Here is a 17,230-nt window from a genome sequence, read left to right as displayed (position 1 = left end):
GCTCGGCCATTCCCCCTTGGATGCTCCTTCCTAAGCATCTAGAGCGTTCCGAACTTTTAATCCATTCTAGAATGGGACGCCACCTACAGACAGGATGGAGGTGGGTACCAGAGCTGAAGAAGGGACGGGTCCTACCACAGCAGCAGCCCCAGAGCTCCTTGCCGGGGAGCCTGAGTGTCGCTGCCTTGAAAGACGAAAGTAAAAAAGTAATGAACTGCTCATGTGAGATTTTAAAAAGGGAAGGAAATGGCAATTCGGCCATGCCGCAGATACTGGAACTGTGTCAGCTTTTTTTTCCTGCAACTTTCAAGAAAATTCATATTAAAGGGGAACCTTATGAAATTAAAAACAGCTTTCATGGTTATCTTCAAAAACAACCAATCAGCTCAAACAAAAGCTTGATTTATACTTTTCACAGAGACATTTCCTTAGGTCAATCAACCTGAATCCCTGGGTCACGGGGATGAACTTGCATCTTTAAAATCACTTGCGTTGAGCGAGAGAAAAGGGCAGCATCAACGCACGCTTTAGCCCTGATCAAAGCCTCTAAAGGTCACCAAAGGCAGGGTCTGGCGAAGCCGGTAGAATCGGCTCCTGGAGAACAACTGAAAGCCTTTTGCAGAGCCCACGAGTCACAGGCCGGCCCGACCGCTTTGCGTGTCTGTACATTCTCCCCGAAACCCCAGGCTGCTCATCTTTGTGTTGAGCTTTACAAATGGAAGTTTTGGAGAGAATATCAAAGTTCAAAGTTTTCTAGCTCTGACGAAACTAGGTTAAAAAATGAAAATAAAATGTGATTTCATACGTGGTATTTCCAGGTCAAACGTGGTATACGGTTCTTAGCTCGTGCAGGAGACTCTCTAAAACACAGCCCCTAGCGGGACCCCCTGGGGAGGGAAGGCTCTCGGGCTCCAGGTCTGATGCGGGCCTCAAAACGGCCTCTTCCCAACTCCGTGACTCCGCGTCAGCACAGGAGGGATCTCCTAGGAAAGCGAGGCCTCCGCCCGCCACGGGCCCCCACACTTACTGGAGTGGTACTGGGGGGCTGCCGGCTCCCTGGGCCCGTCCTGAAGGAACATTCAAATTAAGGCATGTGGGTCCTGGGCAGGCCTCACCCTTCCTTCACCCCCTGGCCTTCCTCACCCTCACCCTTTGGGCTCAGAAGAGCCTCTTCCTTTGTGGTTTTCCTTGCTGTTCTCTCTCCTCCTTCCCTGACTCCACCCTGGAGACCTAAGGACTCAGCACGGCAAAGCCCTTCGCCTGACACTTCCCACGTGAGACAGCCCCGCACGCCACACTCCACTCCTCAACAGGGTCTTAAGGCTGCCCTTCTCCATCTCCCGACAGTCCCGAGTCTCAACAGTGTGCCTCTGCACTCATCTTCCCTTTACAGGAGGTGTCAATGGGGGGTTTCTAATTGCAGGATAAGACACGGGATCTCAAGTCCACGCAGAGCAGCATAGATTTGGGGTGGAGAGTGGCTTTCGAGCTGTCTAGCCCGTTCTCTACTTTAAACATGAAGGGACTGACGGCCAGAGAAAGGCAGGGCCCTGCTGGGGCATCCCTGTCAGCTCCGGACAGAGCAGGGATGAGGCCTCACACCAGGGTGTGGCATCCTGCAGTGCCAGCGGCTTCTTCACCGACTGTTTTTGGACTTCAACAAAGTAGAAAAGGAAACAATAACACGGTTTTACTCAACAAACAAACAGGAGAAATGCTGGCCTGAAGGAGGAAGCCACCTCGGTCCTGTTGGAGCTGAGAGCAAAAAATAAAGACAGCAAGGACCTCGGCAATTCCAGGCACAAAGGACAAGCTGGGCCAAGGGGGGGCCCTGTTGGGGGCCTTCCTGGCATAAGGCGACGCTTAGTTCAGAGGCAGCTCCAGATGGGACACTCCTCCCTTCCGTCCCGACACAGCCCGGGCTTCCTGGAGGTGGCCACTCTTTGGCTGAGACCTCAGCAGACCAGCTGCCCTGGTGCCAGAATCCAAATGAATGAAATTACCAGGAAGAGCTGCGAGGAAGGGTGGGGAGGAGGCGTCCCCGTGTGTGGCTGAAGCCGATCTCCTCCTGGTAGAAGCTGCGGTGGTGGTTCTTTTACTGGTAGCACTGGAAAAAAACAGAAAACGCCAGCTGATTCTGCCTTTAGAGAGTACAAACCTCTCTGAGGTTTACAGCAGCCTCAGTAATTTGCTTGGAGGCAAGTATTCCAATGAAAGGAAACACAGAGCCAGCCCCGAGCCCCACGACCAGCGCTGTACCCGATATGCACCCAGGGTCCAGAAACGTCCGGCGGTGAAGAGCCTCAGACACGTCCCCGTCCATCTCCTCGGGGATCATGCTGAGGTCAGGCCGGCATGGTTTTATAAGCTGGCCTCAGACGGCTCCGTTCCCTGTCTCCTGTCTGGGTCAGCCCAGCTGCCATTCCCCGGGGACATGCTTGCAGGCTGCATGGCCCTCCACCTCCTGGCTGGGGCTCGCTGCCCAGGGATGGGTCCCTGACTCCTGAGCCCACGGTGTGTCCCAGGTCACATGGGGTCAGGACCATGAGATGCAGATGCGGCCGTGGAGGGAGAAACTGCCCACTCGGAAGTGCTGGGTGGCTGCGCGGCTCCACCACGGAGGCTGAGAACCAGAGCAGTCTGTGATAAGAGGGGAACAAACCCCATGCGGGGTGAAGCAGACGGGGGTGACGGAGCGGGGCCGTCTCTTCCCCTTACTGTAAACTCCCCCCCGGCCAGGCTCACTTCAAGGGGTTTTGATTTCTGCAACCGAGAGTCCTAGCAAACCCACCAGGAGGCCTGTGGGAACGCTGCCATCTAGACCCTGCACGTGTCGCCTGTCATATGCCGTGTCCAACACAGAGGTCACAGCACAGTTTTCTTTCACAGGGATGACCTATCAGCACAGCCAAAAGCCAGGCCACAGACTGATGGTGACCTGAGCTACACGGTGTGTGAAGCTCCTCTTCTCATCTCCTCCCGGTAGGGAAGAAGCGACTCTGGAAAGGCCTCCCCCGAGGATCACACCTTCCAGCCCACTCCACGTCCGTGGTGCAGCAGGGAGTCCTCAGGATGTGAAGCCTTTACTCTAGCTCCAAACTGAGGTCCCGCTGGCAGGCGGCAGGCGCTGCTCCAGTTTCCGCTACATGCCCTGCGCCCAGTGCTCCAGGCCCAGTGCAGTGGGCAGCGTCTCGTGCCATGTCTGTGTCCCACGTCCCCGTGACCCTGACTCACCTGTGCCTGGCCCGGGCCAGGTGTGCCCGCAGAGCGGACTGGATGATGACGATGGCCTCCTCCTGCACAGGGCTGCCCGCGGCCTGGGCGATGGGGCTCGGAACGCGGGGCACAGGAGAGCTCTGGGGTGCAAGGACAGCAGGGAAGACGACTGTTTGGCAGCCCCCTGCTGGCTCCCGGCACTCAACCCCCAGGGCACCCTGGGCGTCAGTGAGACAGGAAGAGCTCAGTTTCCTTTTCAGGTGGCCCTGCCCCCCGGGAATTGCTGGTCAGTGAACAGCCTCCTGGTGGCAGGTTCTGAATTTGTAAACTGTAGGGATTCTTATTTATTTATCTATCTATCTATTTATTTATTTATTTATTTTTGAGATGGAGTCTCGCTCTGTTGCCCAGGCTGGAGTGCAGTGGCATGATCTCGGCTCACTGTAAGCTCCGCCTTCCGAGTTCACGCCATTCTCCTGCCTCAGCCTCCTGAGTAGCTGGGACTACAGGCGCCCGCCACCACGCCTGGCTAAATTTTTGTGTTTTTAGTAGAGACAGGGTTTCACCATGTTAGCCAGGATGGTCTCGATCTCCTGACCTTGTGATCCACCTGCCTCGGCCTTCAAAAGTGCTGGGATTACAGGTGTGAGCCACCGCGCCCGGCCTACTATAGGGATTCTTAAACACCTGGTCCTCAATACAGAGGAGGGGCCGCAAAGGCCTGCATCTGTCTTTAGTAGTTTTTAGCTACATCTTCATGGAGCTACTTGACTCTCTGGCAGCTTAAGGCAATCTGGCCCTAACGCCACATCCATCCGGGGCCTGTGCAGAGGGGCCTGCACAGAGAAGCCTGCATGGCCTGCATGGCCAGGGATGGAGCGCAGGGGACGCCTGCTGGGCGGGCGGGGATGTGGAGGCTGAGGGGTGCCCTGCGCTTTCTCGATGGATGGAGTGCGAGACGAGCAGCTCTGGAGACGGCCACTGGGACATCCAGCACCCCGAAATTACCTGGTCTGGGAGGCCTGGCACGCTGGGTGGCTCTGAGCCATGTGCTTTGCTTGCTAAGAGCTTTGTCCGCGTGAGATGTCCCCTGAAAGCTGCCTGAAGCACCACAGCCGCCTGTCAGGGAAGGAAGCAGGGAGAGAAAAGTGGGTGTGAGTGCCCGGGGCAACGGCGGGCGAGAGGGAGGCGCCAAGGGGAGAGCTGCCACGGCAGCAGGGAACATGACTCCCTTCACTGCTGTGCAGCCACGTTCTCTCAAAGAGCCGTCCGTGCTCCCACTCACCCCAGTCTGGGAGAAACTCACCGGCACCCCAGGGAGCTGACAGGGCATGGCACCTGTCAGCACGGTGGGGACTCTGGGAATGGCAAGGGGCCCGCTGCTCACTGCAGTCCCTTTCAGCGGCTAATAGGAGCTGGTATTTCACACATGGTTATGTTTTCATGTTGGAGCGTTTTTTCAGGTTGGAATAGTTTATTGGTTTCATCTACTTTCCATAGATCTCTTCTAAATCAAGCAAGGGGCCACAAGACCTCTGAAGTGATCTTAAGAGAATTATTTATCCTGAAATGATTTTCTTAGGCTATGTGGCTGGGTGCAGTGGTTCATGCCTGTAATCCCAGCACTTTGGGAGGCTGAGGCAGGGTGATCACTTGAGGCCAGGAAATTCAGATCAGCCCGGGCAACACAGCAAGACCTGGTCTCTACAGAAAATTAGCTGGGCACGGCACACACCTGTCATCCAGTGCTTTGGGAGGCTGAGGTGGGAAGATCCATTGAGCCCAGGAGTTTGAGACCAGCCTGGTCAATATGGTAAAAACCTGTCTCTACTAAAAATACAAAAATTAGCCAGACGTGGCGGCGCATGCCTGTAGTCCCAGCTACTCAGGAGGCTGAGGCATGAGAATCGTTTGAACCTGGGAGGCAGAGGTTGCAGTGAGCCAAGATTGGGCCACTGCACTCCAGCCTGGGTGACACAGTGAGACTCTATCTCAAAAAAAAAAAAAAAAAAAAAAAGACAGGGAAGCTCCGTGAGAAGTTCACGCTCCATTTTCGGGGAAGCACTTATTTTTGAACGATCTGCCTCTAGCCCTGTGAACCCTCCCAGCCTGATAGATGGGCATCTCTCAAACTCGTTAGGAGAATGACAAGCATGCCCACCGAGCCCCATGCCACGTGAGTTTAGCAGGCTTGCCGCTGTTGGAACAGAAAGCACCTTTGTTTTGTCTTAAAGCTAGGGTGGGAAAAGAGCTCAGCAAAGGAGGGCGAGGCAGCGCCGGCTATTAACAGTGAACGACCCGCCAGAGTGTGGTGACCATGTGGAGGCTGCCCAGAAGCTTCTGGTAAAGTGGCTGCCAGGTACGGGAGGCCCTGCACCAGCCGGAGGGGTGAGAGGGGCACGCATCTCCGTCACGCCACACACTGCGCACACACTGGCAAACCCCACGCTCAGCACTGCCCCACACAGGCAGCCTCACTGCTGTCTTTACTTAGAGACGAGGCCCCTGAGGCACGGGGGGCGCCAGGGAGAGAAGCAGGACGGGGAGACGGCACCCACCACTGACTGGCCGATCGGACGAGGAGCCCGGATCCCCTCACCCGCTCACTGGAGGGCATTTACCCCATGCCTCCCACATGCCAGGCGCCAGTCTAGGCACCAGAGGTGTTGTGGCAAAAAGACAGAGCTTGCATTCTGACGGGAGGCTGGCAAGAATAACCACAAAGTGAGATGCCAGGCAGGGGCGTGTGCTAGGAACCGCAGCCGGCTGTGGGGACCGGGAGCCTGGGCAGGCTGTGGTGGGTGGACAGGTGGGAGGCTGACGTGCTGGAGACCTCGGGATGAGGGCCTGAGGGCTGCTGGAGGATGGGAGGGACTGTCAGAGACGGGGATGTTGGAAGTTGCCAATGCAGATGTGTAAGATGGGTATGGACAAGGGTGTGTCTGTGGGGCAGGTCTAGGGACCAGGAGGCCAGGCACGGAGGCAGGAGGCCAGGCACGGAGGCAGGAGGCCAGGCACGGAGGCAGGAGGCTAGGCACGGAGGGGCTGCAGAACCGAAGGCTCAGGACTAGGGCAGTGGCGAGCAGGGGTCCCTTCCTCAGGGGGGCCAGGCATGGAGGCAGGAGGCCAGGCACGGAGGGGCTGCAGAACCGAAGGCTCAGGACTAGGGCAGTGGCGAGCAGGGGTCCCTTCCTCAGGGGCAGTGTGGTGGGCCAGGTGGGCAGTCCAGCTGTCTGCTCGTGGTGGGCGCTCGTGTGGCTGTGGCCTGGCCATCAGATGGCAACATGCTCCCACTGCAGCTGCGCGCAGGCCACTGAGCCTGGTGCGCCGCCCACACCCGCGACCGTACTGGCTGTCCTGACTGCAGAGTATGAACCCCGTGCAATTTGGACAGTGTCTGGCTGGTCTGTTACAAGCTCCTCTGGTGCCCGGCACATGGCAGGAGCCCAGCTAACACTTGTGGATGAGTAATGTGGCCAAGGGGAAGGGGACAGTGGGTGGGGCAGGGGGAAATCAAGCCCCGCCCTGACGGCAGAGCTGTCAACCCTGCTGACATCAGATGCACCTGGGGAGTGTGAGGACAAGCGGGTGCCGAGTCTGCCCTGCCACTGAGAAGCAGCTGCGGGTGAGGAGGAAGGCAGCGTGAGAAGCCCTGCGGCCCAGCGCCAGCTCTGAGTGACTGGGGCGGGGTCCTCTCCTGCAGTCTAAGTGGAAATACACTGCTGTCCCTGAAGGGGCCCTAGAGGAGAGGGGAGCATCTCAGAGGCCACCAGGACTCCAGCAAAATAAAGATCTCACTTTCTAGCTCCTCCCTAAAAAGGGTCATGGCTGGAACTGCACTGTTCATCAGTCTGTCAGTTCTCAGCTGTGGGTGACATACTCAACCTCCATTCCAGTTCCATGCCCTCGCCCCGTCTCAGACTCCTTGTCCCACCAGCTCTGCTGGGATGCCCTCCCCTCACTTCCCGGTCCAGTGAGCTCTGATGTGTCCTGCGAGGCCCACCTTGCATGTCACCCCTCGCAGGGACCTCCTGGCCTTTGTGTGCAGGGCTGGCCACCCCCAGCACCACCCCGGGCTGTAACCACTCGTTCACTTGTGTGTTTGAGCCTTTGCGTCCCAGGGCCTCTGAGACTGCCCCACACAGGGCTGGTGATCAGTGAGTGTGCATGAAAAGAATGAATGAATGGAAGGAAGGAATGAATGAAGAGATTTTGAAAGTGGGAAATTATCCAAATATTTATTTGATGTCTCTATTTCTCATGTATTTTATACTTAACGTTGGGGTCTGGTTTGGTTTCATGAAAAGAAGGACTTGCCGGGCGCGGTGGCTCACGCCTGTAATTCCTGCACTTTGGGAGGCCAAGATGGGCAAATCACCTAAGGTCAGGAGTTGGAGACCATCCTGGCCAACACGGAGAAACCCCGTCTCTCCTAAAAATACAAAAATTAGCTGGGCACAGTGGTGCGTCCCTGTAATCCCAGCTACTAGGGAGGCTGAGGCAGGAGAATCGCTTGAACCCAGGAGGCGGAGGTTGCAGTGAGCCAAGATTGCACCACTGCACTCCAGGCTGGGCCACAGAGCGAGATTCCATCTCGAAAAAAAAAAGAAAAGGAATCAACACATCTTTAAATATCCCCTCACCTACTTTTCAACAAAATACAAATCCGAATTTTGAAACAAGAAATAAACCTCGCTTACCTCATCCAGAACAGCCTTTTTTTTCTGGAAAAAAAAAAAAGAAAGAAAAAATACATGAATTAACACGAGAAGGATGAATGTGGTTTTGATTCCTTCATCTTGCCAACAGGTGTCCATCAAGCCAACAAGAGGCCTGGCTGCCCTGGCTCCTCCCTCCCGAGCTGCCGGGACCCAGCAAACAAACGCCTCTGTAAGGAGGACGAAAGTGAGAGGCAGAATTAGGGTGGCGGGAATTCTCCAGGAGTCACATGAGGTGGCCCAAGCTGCAGATGAAGGGATGTCTCTGTGCCGTGTGCCAGTCCCCTGGCTGTGCAGAAGGGACTCCATTAGGCCAAGCTGTGCACCTAAGGAGGTGGATGTGGGCCCAATGTGAGAGCTCTCTCACAGCACAGGTGTCCGGACCACTGTGCTCTCTGGATAAGCCCCAGAACTCGGAGGCTGAGGCTGCCTGCTGGGGACGTTATGAAGGGGACTTTGGTTCAGGGGTCTGGATCACTGGCCCCAACCTGACTGGTCATCAGTCACCCTTGGGTGTCTTGGGAAGTTTCTCAGGCTGCAGCTGACACACAGCGTCACAGTCAGTAGAGAGGGTCCCTCGGAGCACGTGTTCTTATGGATGTGAGCGAAGTCCTCCCCGGATGTTGATGCCAAGTTAATCAATGTGCACTTAATGGCACGGAATGACCACCACGGCCGGATGACAGGTACATCAGAGTGCACGGCCCACATTTGTACTACTGCACACAGGATCTTTCCCTTGGGAGATTAAGGAGGAACTGAGTACAAGGACCAGCAGAATATACGATGGAAGCAAAGAAATATATATACTGAATAAGAGTGAGACAGACAGACAAGCCAGCATCTGCTTAGCACCTAAAGGGAAGTCACTAAGTTTTCTCCCACCCTTTCGGGAGGACGAGGAGTTGGCCCCGCTAATAAGGAAACTGCTTTTCAGACGAAGACAGCTGTGACATGAAGGACACTAAGGCCACAAGGGGAAAGGTGGTGGGGACAGACCTCAGGGAGGCTAAACTCTCCCCTATAGACTGCCGGCCAGTTACCAAGGGAAACTCGTTTCTTTAAAATGGTGAAAGCCAGCAGCCATGACCAGGTTAGAAACACAAACAGGGGCCGGCCTGGTCCATCCATGTCCCGAGGGGATGGGGTACACAGCCTCGACGTGAGACATTCTTTCCAAAAGCAAACCCGGGTGAATCAGAGCTGGAGACCTTATTTCTCATTTATGGGAAATTAAGGGGACAGAGGAATAAGTTTATGACCCCACAAGGAAACAGATCCAGGAAAGGGAACGTTCTGTAACACATTGGCCTGCCCATTGCCAAAGAAAATGTCTTTGAAAAGAAAAAAAAAAGGCCAGGCACAGTGGCTCACACCTATAATCCCAGCACTTTGGGAGACCAAGGCAGGTGGATCACCTGGGGTCAGGAGTTCAAGACCAGTCTGGACAACATGGTGAAACCCTGTCTCTAATAAAAATACAAAAAATAGCTGGGCATGGTGGTGTGTGCCTGTAGTCCCAGCTACTGGGGAGGCTGAGGCAGGAGAATCACTTGAACCTGGGAGGCGGAGGTTGCAGTGAGCTGAGATCCCGCCACTGCACTCCAGCCTGGGCCACAAGAGCGAAACTCCATCTCAAAAAAAGAAAAAAAATCTAGGTGTGGTAGCTCACACCTGTAATCCCAGCACTCCGGGAGGCCGAGGCAGGTAAATGGCTTTAGCTCAGGAGTTCAAGACCAGCCTGGACAACACAGCAAGACCCGTCTCTACAAAAATTGGCCAGGTGTGGTGGTGCCTGCCTGTAGTCCCAACTACTTGGGGGGCTGAGGCCGGAGGACTGCTTGAGCCTGGGAGGTTGAGGCTGCAGTGAGCTGTGATTGTGCCACTGCACTCCAGCCTGAGTGATGGAGTGAGACCCTGTCTCTATGAAAAAAGAAAAAAAAGGCCGGGTGTGGTAGCTCATGCCTGTAATCCTGGCACTTTGGGAAGCCAAGATGGGTGGATCACCTGAGGCCAGGAGTTCGAGACCAGCCTGGCTAATAAGGTGAAATCCTGTCTCTACCAAAAATACAAAAATTAGCTGGGCGTGGTGGTGAGCACCTGTATCACAACTACTTGGGAGGCTGAGGCAGGAGAATCGCTTGAACCGAGGAGGCGGAGGTTGCAGTGAGCCAAGATCATGCCATTGCACTCCAGCCTGGACAATACAGCAAGACTCTAACTCAGAAAAACAAACAAAATCAGCCAGGGTGAACTGTTGGTTAAAGAAAAGAAAGGGTGGGGGCTGCTGTGAACCACACTACGGAGACGTAACCAACCGACCCCCAGGCTCTGATGGGATGTGGGCTGAGAACCGCCGTGACCGAATGCTGGCAGGAAACAGATAGCGGCAGGCGGCATATGGGGACATTTGGGAAATGTGAATAGGAAGGCCCGTTAGGTGAGGATGTAAAACTGCTGGCAGCCCTAGGTGCAGTCACGGTGCTGTGGTCAGGTAGGAGAAGACACTTTTTCTTAGAAGATACATGCCGATGTTTCATAACGTCTAAAACTTACTTTCGAATAGTTCTGGAAGAAAACTGGATGGAAAGAAATCTGGCGAGTTATCCACTACTGCACAAAACGCACCCAGAACGGAGGTGTCAGCGTGTGAATGAGGTTTTTATTTTCTGTATGTTACGGTGCTCAGACACCTGGGGCCTGGCTGGCCCTCCAGGCCCAGTCATTCCTGGAGAGTGAGTGGCTTGCCTTGGAGCATGAAGACTCACAGGGAGCAGCCCGGGTCGCCCCGGGGAGCCTCACCTTGTGCTTGTACACCTTCCACTGGGCCTGCAGGACTCTGGCCGCGGCGTCTCTTCTCCCATCAGAGCAGGGGGAGCGGGGCCGCGGGAGCCCCTCCTCGCTGGAATCCGGTGGCCAGTCTTGCTCGCAGTGCCTGCTGCTGGGAGTGGGAGCTGGGAGCTCTTGGGCCTGCAGGAAATTGAAGGAATAAGAGGACAATGAAGCCAGGGCAGGGACAACCAGTATCCGGCAAGGGGACAGGATATTACTCGGCATGGTGCGGCTGCGCTTATCAGGCGAGTCTCACTAATGTGGAGGAGACAGCTGTTCCGCACTGGTCTGCAGACCACATGACAGCGGTCTCTTGTACTGCTGAGAAACAGCGTCTAGGCGAGCACACAAGTGCAGACGTGCTTCTCATTAAACTCCCTTAACTCTGTCTGGCAGTGCCTCCTGGGAGGGAGAGAGGACGCTTCTTCACACTGCCGTCACACACTCACTACACTCAGTCACATTTTGTTCCTGCAAGAATTGTCTGTTTTTCTGGGGTCCTTTTCTGTTTTCTAGTTTAATACTCTAAATTATAAACATGGGATTTCTGGGATTGATATACATTTCTAGCATGGTTTTTAAGGTAGAAACAAGCCAGGATTGCTATAACGACCATTGAAATAACCATGATTTCAGGCTGGGCGCAGTGGCTCATGCTTGTAATCCCAACAATGTGGGGGGCCAAGCAGGGAGGATCCCTTGAGCCCAGGAGTTCAAGACCAGCCTGGCCAACATAGCGAGACCCCATCTCTATGAAAAAATTTAAAAAATACCCGGGTGTGGTGGCACACCACTGTGGTCTCAGCTACTCGGGAGGCTGAGGCAGGAGGATCGCTTGAGCCCAGGGGTCAAAGCTGCAGTGAGCCATGATTGTGCCGCTGTAGTCGAGCCTGGGCAACAGAGTGAGACCCTGTCTCTAAAAAGAAAAAAGAAAAATTATGATTTCTAACACTGATGACTCCAAATGTATCATCCATAGGACACTACCCAGTACAAATGAAAAGGCCTCTCATGTCAAGAATGCAAGCTCGGTGGAGAGCACGCTGTTGCTGAAAGCCCTCCCCGGAGGGAGACACAAGACTGCTCCCAGTGCACACCGGGCCAGGCGCCAGGCGCAGGCGGCCTGTCCACAGACTTCAACAAACACAGAACGGCTTGCTCTGGCTTTTCATTTTCTGTGTGTTAACGATGCTTGGGCATCTGGGGCCTTGCTGCCCCTCTGGGCCTGGCCAATTCCTAGACAGTGAAGGGCCTGCCTTCGGGCACGGCCATCCTATGCGAGCAGCTAATCCGGTGCCCACACTCAGAATCGCCTCCTGTATTGGGCCCCACACTCCAGAAGGCAGTGTTTCTCAGCCTTAATCACCCAGGGCCAGGTGCGGGACAGCTGAAGACCACCCTGTGGCCCAGATCCTGCTGAAATTCTTCAAGCTTCCAGCCCGCCGGCCCTAACCAGCCGGCTCACCTCACCTCGCCCTCTCCTTCTCATGATAAAGGCCCTGGCCCAGGTCTTCCGCACGACCGTGCCGCCTCCTGGCCGATGCGCCGCTCGTGTGTGGCCTTGCGTGCCCTGCCTCCTGTTTCTAGGGACCTAGGAGTGTAATCTTCCTAGGACGGTCACTTGGGTGTCTGCACATCTTAACATCCCTGACGAAGATGCCCTGGGTACATCCACACAGCCAGCTGTTTCCAGATCTCTTTAGCTGTGGCAACAAGTTGCTTGGCACCAGCATTCCGGCCCTGGGCTTCCACATTCTGATTTTATAACCCTAAGAAGAGCCTCATCTTCCCTCAGTCCTGACACATTTTCAGGCCTCTGTTCCGCTAAAGTGAGATCATCTGTTAGTCCGCGGCCTGTGCCAATGTGATCAGAAAGGAAAATCAGCTTCTCTGAAGATAAATGAACATTTACTCACACAACTACAGACAGCTAAAAAAATCTAAATTTTCACACGCTTATAAATTCCTTGAGGCAACTCTTAAACCGACTCTCCTCACTCCATTTAACCTACAATTAATCATTCCCATGTGAATGCTGAGAGCTGATCCCCTACTTGGAGAGCTGATCACTCAATTAATCCCACTCTTCCTTTTCTCTAAAATAGAAATGTTTCCTGAGTAGGAAAATAACACAAAGCTAATACATGCTTATTACAAAAAATTCAGACAATACTAAAAGAAAGTAAAAAAAAAAAAAAAATGCTTATAACCCCACCACACAGAAAAGGCTGTATTTCAATAGTGTTTTCAGACACTTTTGTTTTCTCTCTCTCTCTCTCTTTCTCTCCTCTATTTTCAGACCTTTTTCTTTTCTCTTTCTCTCTTTCTTTTCTTTTTTTAGTGAGACAGGGTCTGGCTCTGTGGCCCGGGATGGAGTGCAGCAGTGCTACCTTGGCTCTCTGCAGCCTCCACCTCCTGGGCTTGAGCGATCTTCCCACCGCTGCCTCCCGAGCAGCTGGGACCATAGGTGGTGGCTTCTACTGGTTTTATCCATGAGCTCCTCTTAGAGCAAACTGCAGCCTCAGGATGGTGACACCAAGTTCCTTGCTTTTCGTCTGAACATGCATGGGCTCACACCTGCCTTCTGAAGGATCCTCCTACCCACTGGAAAGGGATTTGTGAGGACGCCCTTCTACCACCAGAAGTGCAAGTGCAGGCAGCGCCGGCCATGGTGAGCAGAGCATGGCTGCGACCCTCCAGGGAGGCAAGTACAGCACCGGCCATGGTGAGCAGAGCATGGCTGCGACCCTCCAGGGAGGCAAGTGCAGCACTGGCCATGGTGAGCAGAGCATGGCTGCGACCCTCCAGGAAAGCAAGTGCAGCACCGGCCATGGTGACCGGAGCATGGCTGCGACCCTCCAGGGAGGCAAGTGCAGCACCGGCCATGGTGAGCAGAGCATGGCTGCGACCCTCCAGGGAGGCAGCAGAGAGCCAGGGACCTTGGAGCCACAGAGACACCGCCGCGACTAGCTGCCCCTGGGTAGCGTCCACACACGCTGAGGGAGTGGAGAGGCAGGAGAGCATCCATCTAGGTTCCCTGCTCACCTGCCGGGTCCCTGCTAACAGTCACTCCACGTTCAACCCGTGCACAGCTGAGTGATGGCAGGGAGGGCACAGGAAGCCCCACCCCGCCCAGAGGGCAGTGCCCGCTGAGGCTTTGCCAACTTGTGTTCTGGAACTTAGATGAGAGGAGAGGATGCATGCCCAGGTCCATGCAGGGGCCTGGTTGAGCCTTCGTCCTTTCCCAAGCCCTTCCTGCCTCTCAGTGACAGCTCCGGCCGCATAACTACACCCTCCGCATGACCAAGATTTGGAAAACTCTTTACTCACCAGCCTTGAGACTCTAATATCAGTTCAAGAAGTCAATTTGCTGACAGTCAATTAATCCAAAACCCCGGACTTCGACACACACGACATGAGTTATAGAAATCAATGGTGATGATAAAAGGGAGTGGGATTTTCAGTGGATGGTCAGAAAAAACTCTGGGCAGGGAAACGGTCAGAACCATCACGACCAAAGTCTCACCGCACCTGACGGGAGACTCAACTGAATGGTCACTGTACCTTATGAGGAACTTCCGGGCAATCCTCTTTCTCTTCTTTCTTCATTTCTTCCAATTCTTGGAGCTTGCTGGTAAGCGTCTGAATCTCCTCTCTAAGGCAGAAAGGGAAAAGATGAGACACCTCACCTGTCACTATGTGATGAAGGCCGGCACAGGGCAGGGTGGGGCGGGCGGTCCACGCGGAGACAGGGGGACACCAGGCAGCCTGTAGAGAGCTGGTGGGGCCATGTCTCCCTGAGCCACAGGGCTCCAGCTATGACCTGACAACACCAGAAACTATCGCAGGTCGGGACTTCCTGTTGTCTCCTGCTCTGGGCTGGAAGCCCCAAGAGGCCGTGGCTGAGGACCTCCAGGGCCCAGCACCTCTCCTGAAACAGCTAAGAACTAAAAAAAGAATCCATTGTGTGAATGATAAGTAAGTAGGAGGCCAGGCCGGACGCCTGTGATCCCAACCCTCTAGGAGGCCAAGGCCAGAGGATCGCTTGAGCCCAAGCATTTGAGATAAATAAGCAGGGACCACTGACCACTGGGGTTTTAGTAAACAGTATGAACAGAAGGCATTGCAATTTAGATATTCATTCCAGGTACTAAAGGCAAAACAAAACAAAAAAAATTTCATTTCTGCACATGTGCCCTTTCAGATTTACTTTAATTCAAGTCTTCTGACAGAATTCAGTCAGATTTCTCCTGAAAATGAAATGTTTTCTTTTTGTTTGTTTGTTTGAGACAGAGTCTCACTCTGTCACCCAGGATGGAGGACAGTGGCATGCTCTCTGCTCACTGCAACCTCTGCTGCCCGGGTTCAAGCTATTCTCCTGCCTCAGCCTCCCGAGTAGCTGGGATTACAGGCACCTGCCACTGTGCCCGGCTAATTTTTGTATTTTTAGTAGAGACGGGGTTTCACCATGTTGGTCAGGCTGGTCTTGAACTCCTGCCCTCACGATCTGCCCGCCTCGGCCTCCCAAAGTGCTGCGATTACAGGCATGAGCCACTGTGCCCGGCCACGGTTTTCTTCATTCCGGTAGTCTATGTCTTACTAATTATTCTGAGTGCTAAATATGTCTGCTCAGATTTCTAACCTAGTTTTTTGTGCATTTTAAAAAGTTAAGACTCATCACATAGAATTCACTATTTTAAAGGGTATAATTCAGTGAATTCTAGCATCTTCACAATGCTGTGCAGCTACCACCCCTCTCTAATTCCAGAACGTTTACATCACCCCAGAAAGGAAGCCATGCTCGTCAGCAGTCCTCGCTCCCCTCCCAGCCCCTAGCAGCAGCACTTGTCACGTGGGTCCGCCCGTTCTGGACATTTCCTGCGCAAGGAATCGTGTGCTACGCGGCCTTTTGTGTCTGGCTTCCTTTGCCGAGCACCAGGTTTTCGAGGGTCCCCGGGCCGGGCCGGTCAGGGCTTCCGTCCACTCTGCGCCTACGCGTGGTCGACCTCAGGGTGTTTGTCCACCAGCAGCTGATGGGCCGTGGGGTGGGCGCTGCTTCCTGGCTCTCGCGAATGGCACTGTGAGGGCACGGGCGGCCCCTCTTGAGGATGTGGCCCACACCTGGGTGGTTCTGACCAGAGGCCAGTGTGACGGCTGGTTGGGAAGGGACAGGTGCTGGCACAGCCAGAGCAGAGGACGCCCCTGAGAGGTGGCCACAATGCCAGAGGGCAGGCCCTGCTCAGCACCAAGAGGTTAGTCCCGGGCTGGGTGACAGAAAACCATGGAAAGACTGTGGGGAGGTGTGGCCTTTCTAAGAAGCCGGCTGGCAGCAAGGCTGAGACGCCACGGGGGGCCGCAGTGGTAGCAGGAGTGCGGACTCGCCTGGGTCCTCTCCAGCCCTGACCCGGGTCACATACCTCAAAACCTCCTCTCGCTCTCTCCTCTCCTCCTCGCCCTCCCTCGCACGCTCCAGCTCCTTCTCCAGGTCGGCCTTCGCCTGCAGGAGCTGCTTCACCTCCAAACTGCACACAAGAATAGGAGACTCGTCAGCGTTCACGAAAACTGTAGGTTATGTCAGAGCAGGAAGGCACTTCAGAAAATGACAGTGCTCAGCCCTTCCTTAGGACAGTGGATGGTGGGGCAGGAGGAGCACAAAAGGCCCATTTCTAATCACACATTGCCAAGGACAGACCTCAGGGCCCTGCCTGCCCTGAACCGAGCACCTGCTGTGTGCAGGGGATCAACCGGACTAAGCCAGAGAAGGCCCTGCCATCAGGCCATAGGATGAGGAGTTGCCCCTCCAGCCGCCACTCATTGGCACGGACCTCGCACCCGTGTGAGGGTGCTGCAGGCAGGCGCGGGGTCCGTGAATGGGGCAGGGGCCTGCCCTGCCTAGACCGTGGCACTGCCTGTGCGGGGCTCCAGCTGAACCGCTCCCAGATGCGTTTCTTGCGTCCCATGCAGTGTGATGGCCACACACTGGCCTTCGACGGAGACTTCTGTCCGAGTCTCAGATGGACTGTATGCTGTCTGTGAGCCCTGACTGCTCAGGGCCTGTGAGTCTCTGTATTAAATGCCAGCAACCCTAGAGTGCTTCGCAGAGCCCCTGTCACATGGTAAGGGCTCATAAGAGGTGGCTCTTGTCACGCCACTTGACAGCGTCACAGATCATTCCAGAAGTGATTTACCTTTCATAATGACTACCTTAATGTTTTTTACCTAATGTCTATGAACTCTGTAATGATTGCTTAATTGGAAAAGCTTGTCGTGAAATACTAATTTTTACAAAGGACCTATCAATTGGCATAAATGCACTCCGAGACCTCACGTGAGGGGTAAGGACAGTGGTGACGGGTTGGCCTTCTACTGTTCACAGCAGGCAGCAGAGAATGTAGCAGGCCGGGAGGCACCGGCCAAGTTTTTCTCAGACCCTAAAGTACACACAGATCACCTGTAGGGCTGGG

General features: G+C 54.6%; 1 protein-coding gene across 29 annotated transcripts in view; it reads right to left on the bottom strand.

Moving 5' to 3' along the window:
- Positions 1–17,230, bottom strand: part of IQCE (IQ motif containing E) — a 55,027-nt gene that overhangs the window by 5,534 nt on the left and 32,263 nt on the right. For 13 of the 29 annotated variants that reach the window (XM_054687332.2, XM_054687334.2, XM_054687343.2 and 10 more), the window contains 8 exons: positions 16,184–16,288; positions 14,331–14,421; positions 10,737–10,904; positions 8,442–8,672; positions 7,917–7,940; positions 4,225–4,335; positions 3,235–3,356; positions 2,004–2,107 (listed from right to left, as the gene is read on the bottom strand). In XM_054687332.2, coding sequence (XP_054543307.2) covers positions 2,004–2,107; positions 3,235–3,356; positions 4,225–4,335; positions 7,917–7,940; positions 8,442–8,672; positions 10,737–10,904; positions 14,331–14,421; positions 16,184–16,288 — 956 coding nt within the window. Of the gene's footprint in view, positions 1–1,675; positions 2,108–3,234; positions 3,357–4,224; positions 4,336–7,916; positions 7,941–8,422; positions 8,673–10,736; positions 10,905–14,330; positions 14,422–16,183; positions 16,289–17,230 lie in introns of those variants that run through there. The other 16 variants (XM_054687337.2, XM_054687341.2, XM_054687345.2 and 13 more) reach the window with 4 other exon arrangements.

Source organism: Pan troglodytes, chromosome 6, assembly GCF_028858775.2.
Source record: "Pan troglodytes isolate AG18354 chromosome 6, NHGRI_mPanTro3-v2.0_pri, whole genome shotgun sequence".
Lineage (NCBI taxonomy): Eukaryota > Metazoa > Chordata > Mammalia > Primates > Hominidae > Pan > Pan troglodytes.
This window is presented reverse-complemented; position numbering and strand designations above follow the sequence as displayed.